Source organism: Coloeus monedula (assembly GCF_965178545.1).
Source record: "Coloeus monedula genome assembly, chromosome: 26".
In the NCBI taxonomy this organism is placed as follows: Eukaryota; Metazoa; Chordata; class Aves; order Passeriformes; family Corvidae; genus Coloeus; species Coloeus monedula.
This window is the reverse complement of record NC_138806.1, coordinates 3,322,960-3,342,084: the sequence shown is the minus strand read 5'-3', so window position 1 is coordinate 3,342,084 and position 19,125 is coordinate 3,322,960. Positions and strand designations below refer to the sequence as shown.

The 19,125-nt window shown below is 41.2% G+C and overlaps 1 protein-coding gene across 1 annotated transcript; it reads right to left on the bottom strand.

Annotated features, from left to right (window-relative positions):
• Positions 1 to 1,880: 1,880 nt before the first annotated feature.
• Positions 1,881 to 7,195, bottom strand: MEOX1 (mesenchyme homeobox 1; the record flags this gene model as incomplete). The annotated part of the gene is made up of 3 exons (XM_082297599.1): positions 1,881 to 2,003; positions 2,857 to 3,029; positions 6,745 to 7,195. The coding sequence occupies 3 exons, from the start codon at positions 7,193 to 7,195 to the stop codon at positions 1,881 to 1,883; spliced, it is 747 nt and encodes a 248-aa protein (XP_082153725.1).
• Between the last annotated feature and the right edge of the window lie 11,930 nt (positions 7,196 to 19,125).

Sequence of the window (19,125 nt, the reverse complement as noted above, 5' to 3'; positions counted from 1 at the left end):
TGTCATTGTCCACCTCAGCTTATCACTGCTGAAGGAGCTGGGATCCAACCATAACTCCCTGTCTGTACCCCCTTCCATTTAAACATCTACCATGCACACACAAGTGTCCCAGGAGGAAGCTGAGGGTAGCTTTTCCTTACCATAAAGATCTGAAGAGTCGGGGATAGGTCTAGCTCAGAGAGAGAACATTCATACTCCTAAATATTATAACTGAATATATGTAATTATTATATTCACAGGATTTACATCCATGCTGTGATTGCAACAGTCTGTGGACAGGCCCTGTGTGAGACATCACTGCTGCTGTTTTCTTAGCTTTTTCATTCAGGAGCAGAGCAGTGTTGGCATTTTGTTTTGGGTAACTGTTGGTTTTGGATAAAGTGGGTAAGAGCAAGTAGTGCAGTAGGGGAAACCAGACAGTAACCTAATTCACTTCCTCAGTGCTTCTCAAGCTGCTCAAGTTTCTTTATTTTTAAATAATTTCTGTTTAAAAATAATTGTTCTTTTAAATTGGTTTTGCACAAATATATACTCTAAACTGTTGATTTTTCCATCTGTCAGTCAGAGTTTGGAAATGTTAAGAAGGAATGTAATGTATGTTTTTTCTTAGTAGAGACGATAATCAGCTCTTTGAAAAGAATACAGCACCTCTGTTAAAAAAATCTTGATATTTATCTATTTTGAGACCTTTTACAAGTGGAATTACCACTAATAGCTTTATAAGCATATAATCCAGATATACAAATTCATATCCAGCATATCTACAGTTCACTTGCACCCACAATAGCAGTGCATCAGAGGAAGGTGAAAGGAAGGCAGAGTGCTCTAGCTGCAAATAGTAGTTACCTTTGAAATATTTAAACCAAAGTTTCAGTGTTCTCCATAGTCATAATGTGGTATGCTAGAGTAAAATTCTGCTTAAAATGTGGCATTAGTACATGAAACAAAAAAATACAAGAAATGGGAGCAGGCACTATGCTTTTCTAAATCATCATAATTTGATACTCTACAAGTTTCGGTTGAAAGTGGGGATAACTTCAAGTGGCAGCGTTCTTAAGACTTCTGGTGGTGCTGTGGCAGTTTATTGGAAAACTTGAAAACAAAATAGTGATATTTTAGCTGTTGTGTTGGGAGTTTAATCTCTGCTGTGCCTGCTGGGACATTTGGTAATGACTGCTTTGAAAAAATATTTGAAACTGAGATCTAGCAATTTAATTTCAGGATTTACAATAAGCTTGGAAGAAATCTCCCTCTGCAAATTGCTGCCATCAAGGCACCTACCTTCTTGGACTGTCAGTGTGAAAGCCATCTCTTCTGAAACTGGTGAGCAGACTTCTGTGTATGTGTATTTTTAGTCTCATATTTTATTTTGTAATCTTATTGCCTAGTCATAGAGGTGTTTGACTCATTTTGCAAGAAAAATCAGTGACTATCAAAGTATTTATTTCTCTCAAAGTAGGGCACAAGGAATGTGTGCATTGTCAAGTCCAAATGCAGACTGAATAGGTGTGACCAGGGAAAGGCTGGATGAGGATGCAGCTGCATTATCACTTGCTGACTAACAGTCTATATTTTCTGAATGTTTGGGAGTTTCAACAACATTACTCCTGTTTTATATTCAGTGTTTGTTGTTTTTTTCTGTAGACACATCTGTGGTAGTAAGAGAGCTCGAGAGACAAAAATCAAAATCATGCTGTCCTTTGGCTTTTTTCCCCCTGTGCTCTTTAATTGCCTCTGTAACCTCAAGCATCATGCACCTTTTAGACTGTGGGCTACAGGATTTGCAGGCAGGGTGAGCTCATTGTGTAGCTGATTCTAAGCAGTTGCATCCACATTCCAATCGATGACTTTCTCCATCTCCTTTCCCATTGCTGCAAGGGCTACTCAGAGCTGGGGGAGGTGGCAGAGTCCACATCTTCTGTGTCGTGTTCGTGTGGGGGCACTGCTTGCCCACCTTTAACACGTTTCCACTTCATTCTTCTGTTTTGAAACCACACTTTGACCTGGGTGATAAAAACAAAACAATTACTTGTTGCCGCAGCCTGAGCTGTATAAGCAGAGCTGTGCATATATGTGTGTATCAATAGACAGATGATTTGTGGAATTCTAGAAGAAAAGGTGAACAGAGCCTCACAAGTTTGATGAAGCCATCTCTCTAACACAGACTGGAGCAATTCCTTCTAGAACGCTCTACACAGATGTTCCTCTGAAATCCTCAAAGGTAGTACAAGTGCTTTGCCTAGAATCTGTCATCATGTTAAATAAACAAGTCAACACGATGAGCACAGTGCCTCTCAAGTATTTTTAATATCTAGGCCATCCAATCTAATGCTTCAGGAATTTTAATTTGCCTCACATAATTATGCAATTCTTCTGCTGCCCACTTAGCCTTGATAAGGAAACTTGGACTGAGATGACAATGAGAGAACAGAAATACCTTTCTCCACAAAACTCTGTATATTTGTCTTTCTTTATCACCTCAAAATACCACCTGACCCAGGAAGAATGCATGTATCAAACATGTCATTCTAATAATTAGTCACAGTCTAAGGTGATATACACATTCCATATGTAAGCCTTGATATATCAATATGCACCAATGAATGGTGGTTAACAAGAACTCAGTAGAGACCAGCTATTACCAAGTCAATCTTTAGTTTAGAGAAACATAATTAAATTTATTAACTACTTACAGAAATGTGTAACAAAGGTGTTGGAAAGAATGTGGAGGCTTTGTTTGAAAATACCTCTGTGCCACTGGAAAAGCAGACCCTCGAGTAACATATCATTTTTAGCATTAGAGAGAAGTTGTGGGGGAGGAAGAAGGATCTGGGGAGACAAGGGTTTGGAAAGTACTTGTCTTTCGGTGAGATCCAGGTTCACAGCTATCTCGTATCTCCTGAGCCTTGTCAAGTAGTTATGGTGGGCAAATTCAGCTTCCAGCTCCCGTAGCTGCTCCTTAGTGAAAGCTGTCCTTTCCTTCCGTGATTTGCTGCTGGTTTCTGCCTTATTGCTTGAGTTCTGGTTTTCTAAGAGGCAAACACACTTGTGTAATTTGTGGTTATGCTGATGTGTTGTGAACATGTGCAGTTGCAGAGGTCTGATAAACAACCCCTTGAAGTGCTCAGTGGAAGTTTTAAAATGTTTGCTTTATGCCCCCTCGAGCTCAGCGTGACTTATTGGTGTGGCCAGCCTTGGTTTTGAGGGGACAGAGGTGGGACAGCTCAGTCAGGATGGGGAGTGTTGTCAGAACTGCCTGGGTCTGCACAGTCACAGAACAGTAGCTGTGGGAAAGAAGCTCTCATTCCTCACTGTCATTGCATCAAAATAGTTTCCTTCCCCACATTTTTACTTTTACTCCCTATATATGTATTTTCACCCTCCCTGATCCAAGGCAGCCAAGAACAAGCAACATGTTAGGAGTGTATGGTGCCCAGCTTTGGTGCAGGACACAAGAACCAGTCACTCAGGGAGCAACACCCTCAGCTGTGGTGTATGGCCTGGAAATACTGGGGATGTGGGGTGGTAAAACAAGCAAAAGCAGAGAAACAGTGGTTTTTGCAGTGGCCTGGAACTATCTTGAACACTCCAGTTTTATAACTTTTTCTGATCCTTGCTAAATGAGAGCTACAAGCAGATCTGGTATCTGTGTACCTGAGTGGCCCCAGTATCATCCTTGTCGTTGTGCTGTCCTGAAAAACCTGTTTGCTATTTGTGTACATTTCTGCAATGTGGTCAAGAGCTGTATTTCAAAGCCAAATTTCAAGCCATAGCCAAAGTGATTCTGTACCAATTATGATAAAAAGCAAACACCAACTGACTTTGCCTGAGACCGTGGCAACCTTTTATTCACTTTTTTTGGATCCTTTCTCTTTTTACTTTTTCTTTTTCTTTTCCTTTCTTTTTATTTTTTTCTGTGTGTTTTCAAAGTTGGTGCTCAGAGAATCTCAATGCAATGCAAGGAAAAATGCATTTCTTTCAGTGAGCAAAGCCCAAATTGCCAGTCTTTCAGGGAGTCAGTTTTGCAAGTTCCTTGACTCTCTCCTCCTGCTCCTCTTGCTAGATTCCCTAAACTAAACATGCTAGTAGGGGTTTTGTTATGCTGTTAATGACTTAATTTTTGTGTGTAACCAGTATGCAATGGAGTTCTGTGTGTCCTAGCATAATATTTCTACATAGCAATGATAAGCAAAATAGTAAGTGTGAGCATAATGTGCAGCTTCATCTTCTAGGTGTCCTTTTGGCTGCCAAAGTAATAAAACTGGAGAAATCTGGGAGGTGTGACTGTAAGCTTTGTGACTGATCTGACCTTATCTCTGTCCATCAGGAATGGAGAAATCAAACAGAGCTTTTGTTACTAGTAATGCACACAGGGACTGGTGTGTCACCTGCTGCAGCTGGGCTGCTTTCCATTCCAAGGGAATTAGTCTGGTTTGTTCCATACTGGTTTTGCTGCTTCAGAAATCCACAAATAAAGTTGGGGAATGTACAGGAACAAAACTCCAGAAGTGTCTCCCCATATTTTTGCCTACAGTTTAGCAATCCCCTTTGTTCTCATCCCTTACCTCACAAATACTCTCTTACAGGTTTCCCAGAGGCTCACAAGTGTGACTTTTGAGGGTGCAGTGGGGAAGCAGGATTTGAAGTATGGATCTCTTGCGGGGAACTTCTCCACCAGCTTCTGGGAGCCTTGAACTCAGGGGCTTCCCCTGGGGTCTCTGCTCCCCTCACAGACACGTGGAGGGCTGAAGCAGCTCCCCAATACCATCAGCACATGGCAGAAACTAAAGACAAGCAGCTAATTCCAAGTGGATGTACCTGTGAGTTCATCAGAGCCCTGTGGGAAGGACACCCTCTCCAAGGGGCAGTTTCACCAGTCTGCATCTCCAAAAGACAATGTGAATAGTTTTAAATGGATATTTTTGGGAACAGAATAGGATGTGTATCTTGGAATCTCTCATCCACACTGTGTGCCACAGGGTATTGTCAAGAGATGTAATCCTTACTCATGGCTTGAGGTCTTGAGATATTCCAGAAGTGGAAATGTGGCCTGGCTGCTTCAGTTTTGACCGTAGAGTGTGAGAAATGACAAATGTGTGAAAGGACAAATCATCTTGGGCAGGTTTTTCCTACTGTACTGCCAGTTTAAAAGAAGAGAGGAGAGGAAGGGAAGTTTAGGGAAGTTCAGGGAAGACAAAAGGGAAGGGAAGGGAAGGGAAGGGAAGGGAAGGGAAGGGAAGGGAAGGGAAGGGAAGGGAAGGGAAGGGAAGGGAAGGGAAGGGAAGGGAAGGGAAGGGAAGGGAAGGGAAGGGAAGGGAAGGGAAGGGAAGGGAAGGGAAGGGAAGGGAAGGGAAGGGAAGGGAAAGGAAGGGAAAAAGATGCAGATGTGTGTCTCTCCTATGGATTGTGTATCCTTCCAGGATTCCAACCAGCTTCAGTGCTGGGTTGAATTTAACAGCTGCCTCTCCCAAGGGTTGCAATGGTCACTAGAAGGTGGAACCTCAGACCTTTCAGGGATGTCATTGCTTACAGCTCCCTGAAAGGAAAAGTGTAGGGGACAGCAGCAAGTGTGAAAAGAAAATATGAAGAGTGCTGGTAAGTGAGAATAAAGGAACTTTTTCCTTCTACTTAAACCAGGGAGATGTGCTTTGGAATCAGTCTCTTTAAGAATAAAGATATCCCTCTAATCGGAGTAAGCTGAAATCTGCTGTTTATCTGTGACTGACTGATGCTTTCATGAACACATTGTTCACCTTTTAAATTATTACTTTTTTAAACCTTCTTTGCATTTGGGAAAATTTTGACTCAACATGTGTTTTCAGTATAAATGAACTTAAACTCTACAAATGTCTGCAAAACGCAGAAATTAATCAATTAATATTTTTATCCCTGCATTCTCTGCCTGTCAAATGGGGCTACTGGAAAATATTCTCCACTTGGTAGCTGTGCTGTGGGAAAATGCACACTGTAGGTTGTAAATTAATGCTGTGGCATTTGAATGCATATAAGCATCTTAAATTTTAATGGCTTCCTTAAGAGAAAGAAATTTTATGCATATTTCACATATTTGGATCTGAGACATCAGCAAGTTAGAGTTTGCATAACTATGAAATTATTGGTTCTTACACTGTAGAAAGAATGTGTTTTGCTAGCTGGGATGACACCATGAAAACGATGTCTGTTTTCTGCACTGTTGGACGTTGTACTAATGGGCAAACTTTTAGTACCTCCTGTTTTGAGGTCAAAATATTTAACATTTAGTGAGGCCAAATAGAATTTATACTTAAAGGAAGACTTTTCCTCTTGTACTTCTTACCATAAACCAAGATGTCAAAATCCTAGCATGGCATTTCCAGCTACCACAGGCAGCTCAAGGTGAGGGATCTTTGCTCTTTGCCATTCTCTTTTGCTCAGACAGATGGCAGGTATGGGTTTATAACTCCACATCCTAGGACTTTCAGTTCTGTGTGTACCTGCCATGTGATTGCTGTTCAGTTACAGCAAATGTGCATTGTGCTGGTGAGTAAAATGCCTGCTTCAGTACACAAGATCTGCAGGAGTGAAGTACAAAGACCAGAACAAGAACAAGACAGTTTGTTACAGTGCTGTTACTGTCTAAAGTTTCCCCAGTCAAGTATTATGAAATGTTCTGCTCATCAGCTTTCTCTCCTAATTCCCAGCCTCACCAGGTGTTCTCATTCCATCTCCTGCACTCTACCACAACCCTGATTTCATATCACCTACCTGAGCTTTCCTTTTTCCTTTTGGATGGCTTTTTCCCAGTGTCATTTGTAGGATTTGCTGGTGCCTCATCATCTTCATCCACACCCACTGCTGCACTCACTAGGCTTGGGCTGCTGCCCTCTGACTCCCCAGAAGCCAAGGCCAGTCCTGGGTTTATTCCTCTTCTGGCCTCAGTGGCTGCCAGGTGCCAGTCAGGGTGCTGGAAAGAGGGGTGCTGCTCCACAAGTGCCCGCTCCTCACGTGGGAAGCTGTGGGGAGCTGTCACCAGGCAGGAGGCTGAGAAATCAGAGTAAGCAGCAAAATCTGGTTTTTGCTGGAAGGAGAATGGTGCTGCTGGGTAGTGGCTGAGCCCTGGAGCTGTGGTCAGATCCGTGTGGGAGCTCCTCATGCAGCCCCAGAGCGGGGTGGGAGGCTGTGGGCTGCGCATGCAGCTGCTGCTGCTGGGATCCATCTGCTTCCAGTCCTGTCCACACCTCAGCGCTCGTGGCTGGTGACAGCTCAGCCTTCAAAAGCAGAAGAGAAGCAGGGGGAAACTCTTCCAAATTTTACAGGATAGATCTCCTCCCTAAACAACAGTTTGCTTTGTGGGTTTTATGCTGTTGCAGGTAACTCTTCTAAATGTCTTCATTGCCCTGACTGGGGCAACCAGATTTCTGCAGGGATTGCCATGAGCTGCTTCCTTGTGAAGTGCTGGGCATGAGTGAAACACTTTTTAAATACTGTGCTGGGGAGACAGTGACAAGTTTGTGAAGTGAAATGTGAGCGAGGGGAGGGAGGGGTTAACACACATACCCTCAGCCCCTCCAACCAAAGCAAAGCAGGCAGCTATTAATCATCTGAAACCTTATATGCACATCTAATGGGATTTGCAGATGGAGCCTTTTAAAGAAATAATGTCTGTATTTTTTTTAAGGGAAAGAGCAGCACACAAAAAAGTCTTTAATGTTTCCTTGTAACACTATGAAGTTATTTTTATTGCACTGTTAACAAAATTCTCCATCTTGGGTTTAGAAAAAGCCCTAAAAGAGAATTCAACAGACACCAAATTTCAAGAACTAAAGTGGGATATAGAAGTAAGAAAGGACTTCGCAGATTATATATAATTTAAGGCCCAATCCTAAGGTTAAAAAGAATTATTAAACCTGGCTTGTACACACATGCAAGGCTTTGAGTGATGTTTGTTGGTTTTGTTAGATTTGTAACACATGTATTTGCTACGAGTTGGAGTTTGCTGCCAGTGGCAGTTACTCTTTCCCTATTCTACTTTCTAGGGAATTTTTAATACACCCTCCTGCAAGGAAATCTCCTGATTTTATGCCAATGAAAGACATGTTTTTCATCTTTTGTTGAACATTTTATAGTTTTTCCTAACAGAAAGCAGATTTTTAGACCCTAGAGCCCTCTCAGCTGAAAACACATTAACTGGGAATCTGTTCTCAATCCCTTTTTCACAGAAGTATGGCAGCTGAGAATGCCCCAAACCCTGCTATGCCAAGGTTACTGCAACTCCTCTCAAGGTTGTTCTCCATATTTTTAATGACAATTTATGTATGAATTTCCAGCATCTGCTTGCAACCATCTCAAATACTTGTTTCCCCAGGCCTTGCTCCATGTTGTGTGAGCCTCTTTCCCTTCTCCCACCACTGGTGCTGGGTTTTGTGTTCTCTCAGGAACACAGAGATCTAACAGACATGGAGTCTTCATTCTTCACAGGAGATGAAATTCTGTTATTTTGGGTTTTGTATGAGTCAGAATTGTAAAATGTCATGGAATCTGGGTGGGCTGGGGAACGTGTTTATCCTGTTATACTGTTGGTTCTTAGAACTTGACCTTTTCCAGGAAATCAAGTAATTTTAATTCAGATCATTGTGAACAAGGACATCAAATTCCTTTCTATCACACAAATCTTAATATTCATGCAAAATACTCAATATCTGATACCTAATTCATTCTCTAGGAAGAACCTACCTAAATATTTAAATCTGTTGCTCTGTTCCTTTAAATAATAAATATTTAAAAGTACTTCCTACTCGCTGGCAGAAGGAAGACCCCCAGACTGCTCTTTTTTTGAAAGGTCAGGTTATGATCAATTTGTGAATGCTGCAAATGTTTCAGGCACTGCCAGAATTTAGGTCAGAGTCCAGAACTTTTTGCTAATCCAGAATATTTAATTTATATTCTGTGTGTGTGTGTTGTCACATATATAACACTTCACTTCCATGGGTTACTCGGGGTTTGTATGAATTCAGACTAATTCTGTTTTTCAGTCCTGCCTTCAGTCTAGAAAAAGATCTCTGTAATTAGGCAAACATTTGTCCTTGCAGGGATAGAGGGAAGGGAGGATTGTCCCTTAGTCTCACATCAGCCAGGACCAGCTTTAGGCCTCCACCCAGGATCCCTGTGAGGCCTGAGCAGGGCCCAGCCGAATTCCTGCACATCACTTTGCGTTCCCATTTAAACTGCTCGGACTCTGATTTCCTGACGGGGCTCTCCCTGTTATTCTTCCAGCTTCAGATGTGGGAAAAGGAGGTGGCTCAGCCTTGCCCAACGTGGGAACCCTCGGGCCCTGGGGCTGCAGCACCGCCGGCAGCTGCTGCTGTCACTCGGCCCCTCAGCGGGGGCCGCGGCACCGCTGCATCTTCCTGACACTTCATTCCCGAAACAACAACAATCATCCCCTCTTGCCAAACCCCATTTGTTGGCTGAGGCAGCCACCTTTAACCTTCGTAAAGTCAACATCTCTTCAGTCAGGCACTGAAGAATGGATGGGAAAAAAAATAGCTCGGATGGAGATGGGTTTTTGTGAGGAACGCTCCCGTAAAAAGCTGAAGGTTGGGAGTGGAGATTTGGCTTTGAGCTTTTTATCAGTCCATTCTGTGATTTCCCCAGGTAAGGAGCAGACCCAGCAGGAGGAGGGCAGGAGAGCTGGAGAAGCAGTCTCAAGGGCAGACACAGCAAGCACCTGTGAAGGAGAGGAGAAGGGGGCTACAGCAGCTGTGAGAGATGGGAAGGAAATGATGCCATGAAGATTTTTGCCTTTTCTTTTATACCCTTGTTATACCTTTTTACAACTTCTGTATTCCCAGTGCTTTTTGCCTGCATTCTTGGACTTGTTTGTCAAGCTAAGAGACTCAACATTTCAGAAGCTTTGTAATTAGGGATCAGTGTGCCCCAGAGCCCAAGGTCCTCTCCAGAACACATTCTGTAAACCAAGATAGAACCATCCAGGGAAGGTTCCTTGGGGAGGGGGGCTCACTCAAGCCTCTCATTGGGGAATCTTTGATAGATCTGCTAATTAGTAACACCTAGAATGTTCTACCCAATGCTGGGGAGAGGGGGACAGACACAGGGATAGACTCGGTGGGGTGCATCTCGATGCATATGACCTGGCCGTGTGCACCTAAGGATCCTTAAAATAAATCCCAAGGTAAAATCCCTTTTCCCCTTCTAACCGTGTGTGCCTCTTGATTTTAAGACCAGGAAAAGGCATCAGAAATACCAAGCCCAAAGATGGGCTCTGTGTATCTATCAGTCATTTCAATAAAGTGTCATTTCAGCCTTTCTGAAAGAATAAAATAATAGAAGAAGTGTAAAGCTCAGACTAATAGAGCAGTGTACCTAGAAGGGAAAAATGATCTCCTACCAATGAGAGTTAAAGAGCCATGTGATTGAAGAGCTCTATTAAAAGACATTAGATATTGGAGAAAATGTCATGAAATATTAACTTGCATTTTGATGTAATGACATATGACAAATTAGTCGAGTTTAAAAGGCCTGTATTTGCAGGAATTCAGTATTAGAGTTTTGATAATTTGAATGAGGAGATTTAGATAAAGTCTGCATTCCTTCTCAAAAAAAAAAAAATTAAAACCCAGCTATTATATAACAGTAACATCACAGTTGTATGATATCTTTATCTCTCTTTCTAGGAACAAGTTTTCAGTCAATTTGTTGGGAGTTTTCAAGCATAAATTATATGTAACACCAGCGAAACAGTGTTTAAGAGAAGATGCCAAACAACCAGCTCCTCAATCTGAAGTAGTATAATGAAGTTGAGTGAGTAAATGATGCTTTTAGCTCCAAAGAATTCTACCTAAAATGTGCTACATTTACTGAGATGGAGTGTCTGCCTTGCTCTACAGACGGGGAGCTGGCATCACCCCCACAAGTGTTTCTAATTTAATGATAATATTTCCCTTAGCACTAAGTCAATATTTCCGGTATTAATTAAATTTGATGGCTTCACAGTAGTGGAAAAAAAAAAAAAATAAATCCTGCTTCAGGTGGAGGAAACATCAAGAAGTGTAAGAGACACTTAGATGATAATATATCTTAGAACAGAGAGCAGTAGGAGATAAAGCAGAAGAAAGAGGGGCCAGCTTTAAGTTTGCAGAAATACTAAAAGGAAAAAACACTAGCTGGGAGCTGCTGCAATGTTGCACAATGTTTTGTTCCTAAAAATTGACATGAAACCCAAAAAAAAAAAAAAAAAGAAAGAAAGATGGTGCTGCTGTCATTGAAAATGGGGAATTAGACACAATAAATTCTAGGATGGGTCGAAGCATACATACCTTGAATCTGTTTCCACTTAATTGGGATTTTTTAATGCAATTTGTTTAACACATTCTCTTTTGGTTTCTATCTACTATTAAGAAGTGGGTATGAATGAAAATAGAGAAATGTTTATAATATTGACTGAAATGTAGCAATTAGAGGAAGCAAAGTATGCTCAGTTTTTTCAGCAGCTGTATGCTAAGGGAGCAAAGATCTTGGCTTGCAAGTCTAGACACAACTTCTGTATTCCTTGCTTGTCTCTCCTCTTGCAGTACTTTTTGTGGATTTGAGGCCCAGTACCATGTGAAGATGAGGAATATCCTTCCCTTGAAAGGTCATAAAAGCAAATACTGTCTCAGCTACAACATTAATCCTTAAGACAGGAAAAACCATTTGCCAAAATCTTTGATAAATCATCTTTTTTTTAACGACTCCTGTCTTTATGTTGTGCATGCTATTGTAGCCATTTTGTCAAGAGCTGAATGTCCTGAACAAGGTCCAAGGCAGCAGAAACTTTCTATTAAACCAAGAATATTTTGAAAGATCAGCAAAGGAACAGTTAAAGAATTTGACTGGCAAATAGTTTGCAAAATACAAAATTAGCTCAGCTTTTGGCAGATTACAAAACTCTTCTGTTGTTTTCATCAGACGACATGAAAGAAACAGGAATCATGGCATCCCCAAGGAACAGAGAGGAACAGAACACTCAGCCTTTTAAAACCACTTTTTGTGGATATTGATTAACAAATCTACACTTAGACTTCAGTGTGTGGTTCATATATTTTGAGGCAAAGCAGAATGCAACATTTTCATTTCGAGTTTTTGTTGTATTAAGAATCCCATATGTTTCTGGAGATCCTAATAAATACATTTGTAGGATTATCTGACAGGTGATAAACTTCAGTGCCAAGAGGTCTGCACTACTTTTCTTGAGACCACCCTTTGCTGCTGCCTTTGTCGTTGTGCTCTGTGATCTCTTTTAGTGGAGCTGGTTGAACTAAAGGCAATTAAATGAAAATTTTGTAAAAGATTTTTGGAGGAGCCAAAATTCATTCCTACGTTGAATGACTGTAATGGAAAACGATTTTTTTTTTTTTTTTTTTGCCTAAATTATGGAAGTATTCTTTAAGTTATTATTATGTGGAATGTAGTCACAGAATGTCTATAGTTTCAAAGATATCAGAGTGAATTCTGGTATTAAAGGTGTCCTATGTGATCCTATCCAGTAATTAGAGTTCAGTCAGTTGCCATTTTGTTAGGGAATTCTGCTGAAACCACAGAACACCTTGTGCTGTATTACACCTTAGAACTCGAACAGACTTACTTCTGTTCCGTTTAAATCCTCTTTTCCAGTAAGTTCTGCTGTGAAGGAATTAATTGTTATGGTGGAGTATCTCCCTCTATTGGTACATTTTTAAATGCAATGTAAGGACAGTTTCCATTTCATTGCACCAATTTCACTGGTTTCAAGACACTGTAAGACACAGCCCACAAAAAGCGAATTTTTACACTAACCAGCCTGTCAGCTTGTGTCCTGAAAATAAAGGCCCTGAGGGGTGCAGGCTGTGTCTGCTGTGAGAGCAGAGTTTATGTGCTGGCCTTCCTCTTGAGATGTGTCTCTGTAGGCAAAGCCTTGAACCAGATTTTCCTTGCTCCATTGCCTGATAATCTATCCCCCAAGAGGTTACAAGGCTGTAGAAAACTATTTATGCTGTGCAGGATATGGATGATTGAATACAGAAAGGGTAACTGCATGCAGCATGCTTATGTTACATGATGCACCATCATTTATGTTTATATGTAGCCAAAAGTCTATAAAACCTTTTTCCTTCCTGACATTTTTGTGTAAGTGTGCTGCTGCTGAACACAGTTTGCCTTGGAAAATAATCCTTCCTGACTTTTTTGTGTAAGTGTGCTGCTGCTGAACACAGTTTGCCTTGGAAAATAATCTACAAAAGTCATTTTAGCCTGTTGCATTTGCATAAAACAGCAATTCAGAATTTTTTGAGGGATATTTGTTTTCACGCCACGAGGTGGAGATGTCTACCTGCAATTCTGGGTGAAAACTGAGAAGTCGTAGCTGAGGTTTAAATAAAATGGTGCCTTCCCCCTCCCCTCTTTCCACTTAAAAATAAATAAACAAAATAAAATAGTATAGGCTAAAAGTATGACGATGCTTTATCAAGGACCTCCATTATTTTTTTGGCTTACATAAAAAATATTTTTAAAGAAATCACTGAGTTGTAGCAGCTGTCCACTGCTTGGCGAATGTGTGAATTTCCATGGATTTTCCATAGTGTGTTCCACAGCCCCTGGGCAGGATTTGCTTGCCCAGGCCTCAGGATGCAGCTGAGAGCTGGAGCATGCTTCCAGCTGAGGGGCAAGAAAAAGCAGCGAGGAACTGCCTGGTGTGAAAGAAGCCCACACCTGAGCACAGGGAGGAGTTCATAAATTCACAGCTGGAGCAATTCTTTTAGGAAAGGCCCATGCTGAAGTGTAGAGCCAACAAAAGCACACAAGGTCACACACCCTCCCCTGTAGCTAATGGCAAAGGAGGAGGGAAATCATGGGCTCTGGCAGGACAACCCAGGATTTATAAAAAGAGAGTTTTGAAGACTCATTTTTGCAATAGAACAAGGACAAGCCCAGGAGCTGGGGCACATTCAGACTCCTTGAGCCTTTGGTGTGTGGCCTTTGGGTGCAGGGACAAGGCTCTCCACAGCTTTGTGGCCTTCATGCTCCCCCTCTCCCTGGTTGTAGTCCTTGGCTTGTGGCTGTTTCCTCATTTGGTTTCATTTTATGCTTATAACTTATACAATCCAGGTCCCTGCAGCAAATTATAAGTGTGTTTGCCAGGTTGTTGTCCGGGAGTGAGGGCAGCTGTTAATTTCTTTCTGGTCATTGGACTGTTGCTATTGTGGGAGAAATGTGTGTGAGGAACAAAATTCTGTGCTGGAAGGTGACTGTGACAGTCACTCCTGTGGTTTGTTGCTCAAAGACAGTGAGGCACCATGGTTCCTGCTGTGACTCAGGATGTAACCCTTATGGTTTATGGAGAAAAAATTTGATTTTCACATTTTCTTGTGTACTACATGTCCTGCTCTTTTTAGTTCCATGCATGGAAAAAAAAAAAAAAAGGTGAAATTTTTCTAGTGGATGCTTTATTTTTCAAAGTGCCAAGCAACTGGCTACCCCAAAAAAGTAGCAGTTTCCTCAGTTGGAATGGTCTCTGTGGTTGCCATGACAGTGACTGGCAGGATCATAACACAAAGGTGAGGAGCCTGTAAGTTGAAGGAGGCCTCATGTAGGGTTTGATTGATAGAAAAAGTGATTTTTAACTTGGTAAGAAAGAGTGTGAGCAGCTCCTCCACTTGCCCCTTGCTGGGTTCCCAGGGCCTTAAGCCCTCTTGCAAATAAGGAACTATTTGCCCAGAAGCTATGAGAACAGAAACTGATCTAAAAAAACCACCCCAAGGAATTCTATTTATTTCTGAAGGACTCAAAATAGAAAAAAAAAAGAAGAAAAAAGGAAAAAAAGGGAAAAAAAGGAAAAAAGCTAAAACTGGGGTGAGGAGGAGCTACTGATTCCAAAGTATGTGTTACACTGTGACTGGCTAGGAGGGTACAGGGCTACTGACAGATTTAAAAACACCCTGACATCTGGGGTTTGGATAGGATATCTGTCTCTTGGCTAGTCAGTCTGACTGGTTAATATTACTCTTACTCCTTGGACAGAGCCCTACAAGACCAGGTTGATGCCACAGTAGGTCTGTTCTGATTCCCAGAGTTGTTCCTTACCCATGTTTTTTCAGGGGACTCTTTAAGACATAAAACTGCTGCACCTGTACCTGCTGTAATTAAAAAATCTTCAGTGCCCCATTAGTAGCAAAGAGACTTCAGTAGACTGGTAAGGTTCCCTGGGAATGAAAAATCTTTGACTGAATTTTTATTACTATAATGTTCTATTTGTCAAATCTGCTGAACACATCTGTCAGCCACAAGTTAGGATGTGTCTGTAGGTCTAACATAATATTCCCATTACCAACTAGTGAGTTCTTAGGAAAAAAAATAAGAGGGAAACCCACAGAAGAAATACTTTTATGATGCTCTGTTTATGCCTTCTAGTGTTGTTTCAGGCCCACAAGAGTATCTCAGTTATGTAGGTCAGTAAAATGTGGGAAGAAGTGTGGGAGAGATCCTTCTGTCATCACAGAATCAATTAGGTTGGAAAAGACCTCTGAAATCATCGAGTCCAGCCTATGACCCACCACCACCTTGTCAAACCATGTCAAACTAAACCATGGCACTGAGTGCCACGTCCAGGCTTCCCTTAAACACCGCCAGGGACAGTGACTCCACCACCTCCCTGGGCCTCCCAAGATCCCATCACCCTTTCTGTGAAGAAATTCTTCCAAATGTCCAGCCTAGACCTCCCTTGGTGCAGCTTAAGGCTGTGTCCTCTTGTCCTGTCACTGTTGCCTGGGAGGAGAGGCTGACCCCCACTTGGCTACAGCCTCCTTTCAGGCAGAATGTGATTTATGCTTGTGATTAAATACATATTTGATAAACAGCTGGAGTCAAGCTATCAGTATATTGTAATAATAGCTCCTCTTTTGATTTGGCAGCAACCAGAAACCATGGTTTCTAGCTGTGAATGACCCAAATAATCACATAAGACGTTTTTAACATGCAAACCAGCGTGGTTTCATCAGAAAAGGTGAGGAACAGGGACCTGAAATCTAAAAAGATTTTCCCACATGGTGATTGAGTTACCATATAGCTGGAGGTGTCTGTGTGTTGCACCTACAGTTGGAATTGGATCTTCAGCACTCAGCAGTGACAGGTTGCATTATCAAGTTGTCTGTTCTGCCACTAGAAGCCAACAGCAGGAGAAGACTTGAAGGACTTGGATGTCTGCTCTGTTCAGTTCTGTGCTAGACTGTCAGTCCAATCCAAGTAGGAAATGGCCAAAATTAAACACAAACTGACATTAAATTCACACTTTTAGAATACTGTAGGCTAGATCCAATTAGTAATTACCGCTTATTTATTATGAACAAGTAGAATTCTAATTAGGCTGATTTGAGCCTCAGCTACTCCCTCAGATTGGATTGGCAATTAAGGTACTTCTTGTACTAGTAATTATGGTTTACCATGAAATTACTCTCCCTTCTACCCCCAAAAAAGCATCGAATTAGCCATGAGTGGAATTATATTTATCACAGGACCCTGTGCAGTAGAGACTTTGCAAATAAATACAAACAATTAGAAAAACCACTCAGAGTGCTGTGCCAGTGCAGTAATTAGGGCTTGAAGACAGGAATTTTTGCTGAAGCCAAACTGGCTGGGTTGTCATTCAAGAGAAGCAGCCCTGAGGGTGTGTCCCCAGCCTCTGGCTCTCCTGGTCCCCTCCCAGGAGCTGACCCAGCAGGAGGAACAATGCAGAGAATAGAGGCTTCTACCAACATGATCCTGGAGTAAGGAGCAAACTGTGAATTCACCAGTTTGGTGTTCTCTGAGATGTCACGGTGACCCCAGTGGGTAACAGGCAGGTGACCAAGCCAGACCAATACAAGGCTGGTGCAGGGTATTTCAGCAAACAGAAGTGTAAACAAAAGGATAGCAAGCATAAGCTAAACCTGAATTTTTCCCTTGCCCAGAGAATTAAAAACCAAACTTCTTGTCCTAATATTTGAATTCTAGTCCCTGTAGCAGCAGTTGCTATTTCAGTTAGAATTTCAAAGTGTTATGCTCTTTTACAGGCTAATGAATTAATCAGCTTCTGACCTTTTCTCTCCCCTTTCCTTGCAAAAATGCAGTTGTCTCTGGCCTTGTAGCCAAAGTGTGGAATTCCGTGCCACAGAGCTTTGGACTTCCATAGATGGAATAACTATCCCCCTTCAATATCACACTAACATTGGAAGGCCATGAATAAATCAGTTTGGTTTATGTTTCCTCAGTAGGGGATCACGGACTGAATATTAGTGTGTATAGATTTTAAGGGTCACTTTAATTTTTTTCTTTTAAGGTAGTAGCTTTGCCTCACCCACTGTGAAGAAATAGTGAACATTTTATTCTTCAACTTCTTTAGCCGTCCAAATACTCATGAACATATTGAATTTCCTTTAGAACATGAAGAATTGTTCCTAGTTTAAAGTATTAAGTTGCTTATAACCACAGAAGCAAAGAAAAAAATCTTAGATGTGTGACTTCTCATACCTTGACCAACTTTAGATCTGAGTTTGCAGGAGTAAGAATTACCTCTCCCCAAGGACCATCTTCTCACCAAAGGAGTCAGTCCTAGGCCTTCAGGTAACTTGGAGGTTGGGGTTTTTCATAAATTATGATAGATAATGGTGTGTTTTCCAATCTTCTAGCTTTCCCACAGAGTTAATGCTGAACAGGGTCTTTCTCTTATGGAAATTTTCTCTGCTCCTGTTTCTTCTTAGGCAGTTAGTGCATCTAAGAACTCCAGCTCAGTTTGGAAGCCAGGTAATTCTGTATTTGTCTAGCAGAGCTATACAAGATCCTATGGCTGGCACTACCAGAGTCAGATATTGAGGAATGTTTCAGAAAGAATCCTTCCACAAACTGTGTCTCCTACAACTCACTAGCACAAGAAAAACTCTTTTTTGTTCTGTTATCTGCTACAGGCTTTTGCCTGGAAGCCTCCTTCCATGGGATTATACCAGCAGGGTGTTCTTATTTGAGAGGCATTTGGTTCAATGGTTTTGTAGAGTAAGAATCTATTGGCAAATATAAAGGGCAGAAGAAACTGAAGCAATAGACTCTTGCAATAGAAATATTCACGTGTTTGTACCAGTAAAAGCTGCCTGTACTCCCATCTCTGCATGCCTTAGACTTCATCCAATAAAGAATTTCCCTTTTCTAGAAAGTAGAGACAAACAGAAAATTAACTTTTGGTACATCTGTCGTGTGTAACCACCATTTGGGGATGACTTATTAAATAGATTGTTAGCTCCTGTTTGCAGAACAAAGAAAAGGAGCTGGCAAAATGAATGATATTACATGTATTCTCCTCTGGTCATCGTCATGCTTCTTATCATTTGCCAAGGATTAGAAACTAATCATTAAGGACTGATATTGCAGTAAAAGGATTATTTCTCACAGTAATCTGTGGGGTCTTTTTGTTTTGAGCACATATTCATAAATTTGTTGAAGACTCTAAAAACTCTGCACACAAATTGCTCTTCCTGTGCCTAAAAGCATTGAGTTTTCAGAATAAAGAATAGCTTTGGAGAAAACACCCAAATCCTCCATTTGCTATCTCTAAAATGAACACAAGAAAGATAGAATCCAGGCAAAAGAAAGGTTTGCCTGTCTTCCTTATGTCTGCAATAGAGTCCCTGTGTGTGTTGGGGAAAAAAGGGAGAGTTGTAATGATTCTGTTCTTTCTGCTGCGGAAACATTCAGAGGGAAGCAAAATTTACTGACATATTTTGGAAAAAGAAATGTGTTTCTTTGAAATGGAGGGTGGGTTGTTCTCTATAATATGAAGTAATGTGTTATTTTTTTCTTTTTTTTTTAATAGCATACCGAAATTCCAACCATGAGTGTAAGGCAAGTGTTTTTTCCATTTCACTTAGATGTGATTTTTGATCTTGAAAATACAGTAAGGAATGCAATTCAGAGATAGACTGGAGAAGGGAGTGGATTCTGAAAGGCATAAAAAATAATTAAGTTAGAATTATTAATAAAGACGCTTGCCATTAAAGGAAAACAGACTGAGGATGTCCATAAATTCCCTTCACCAGACCTACATAATGTATAATTCAAAATATGTTGACAAAAGAAAGCTCATAATCA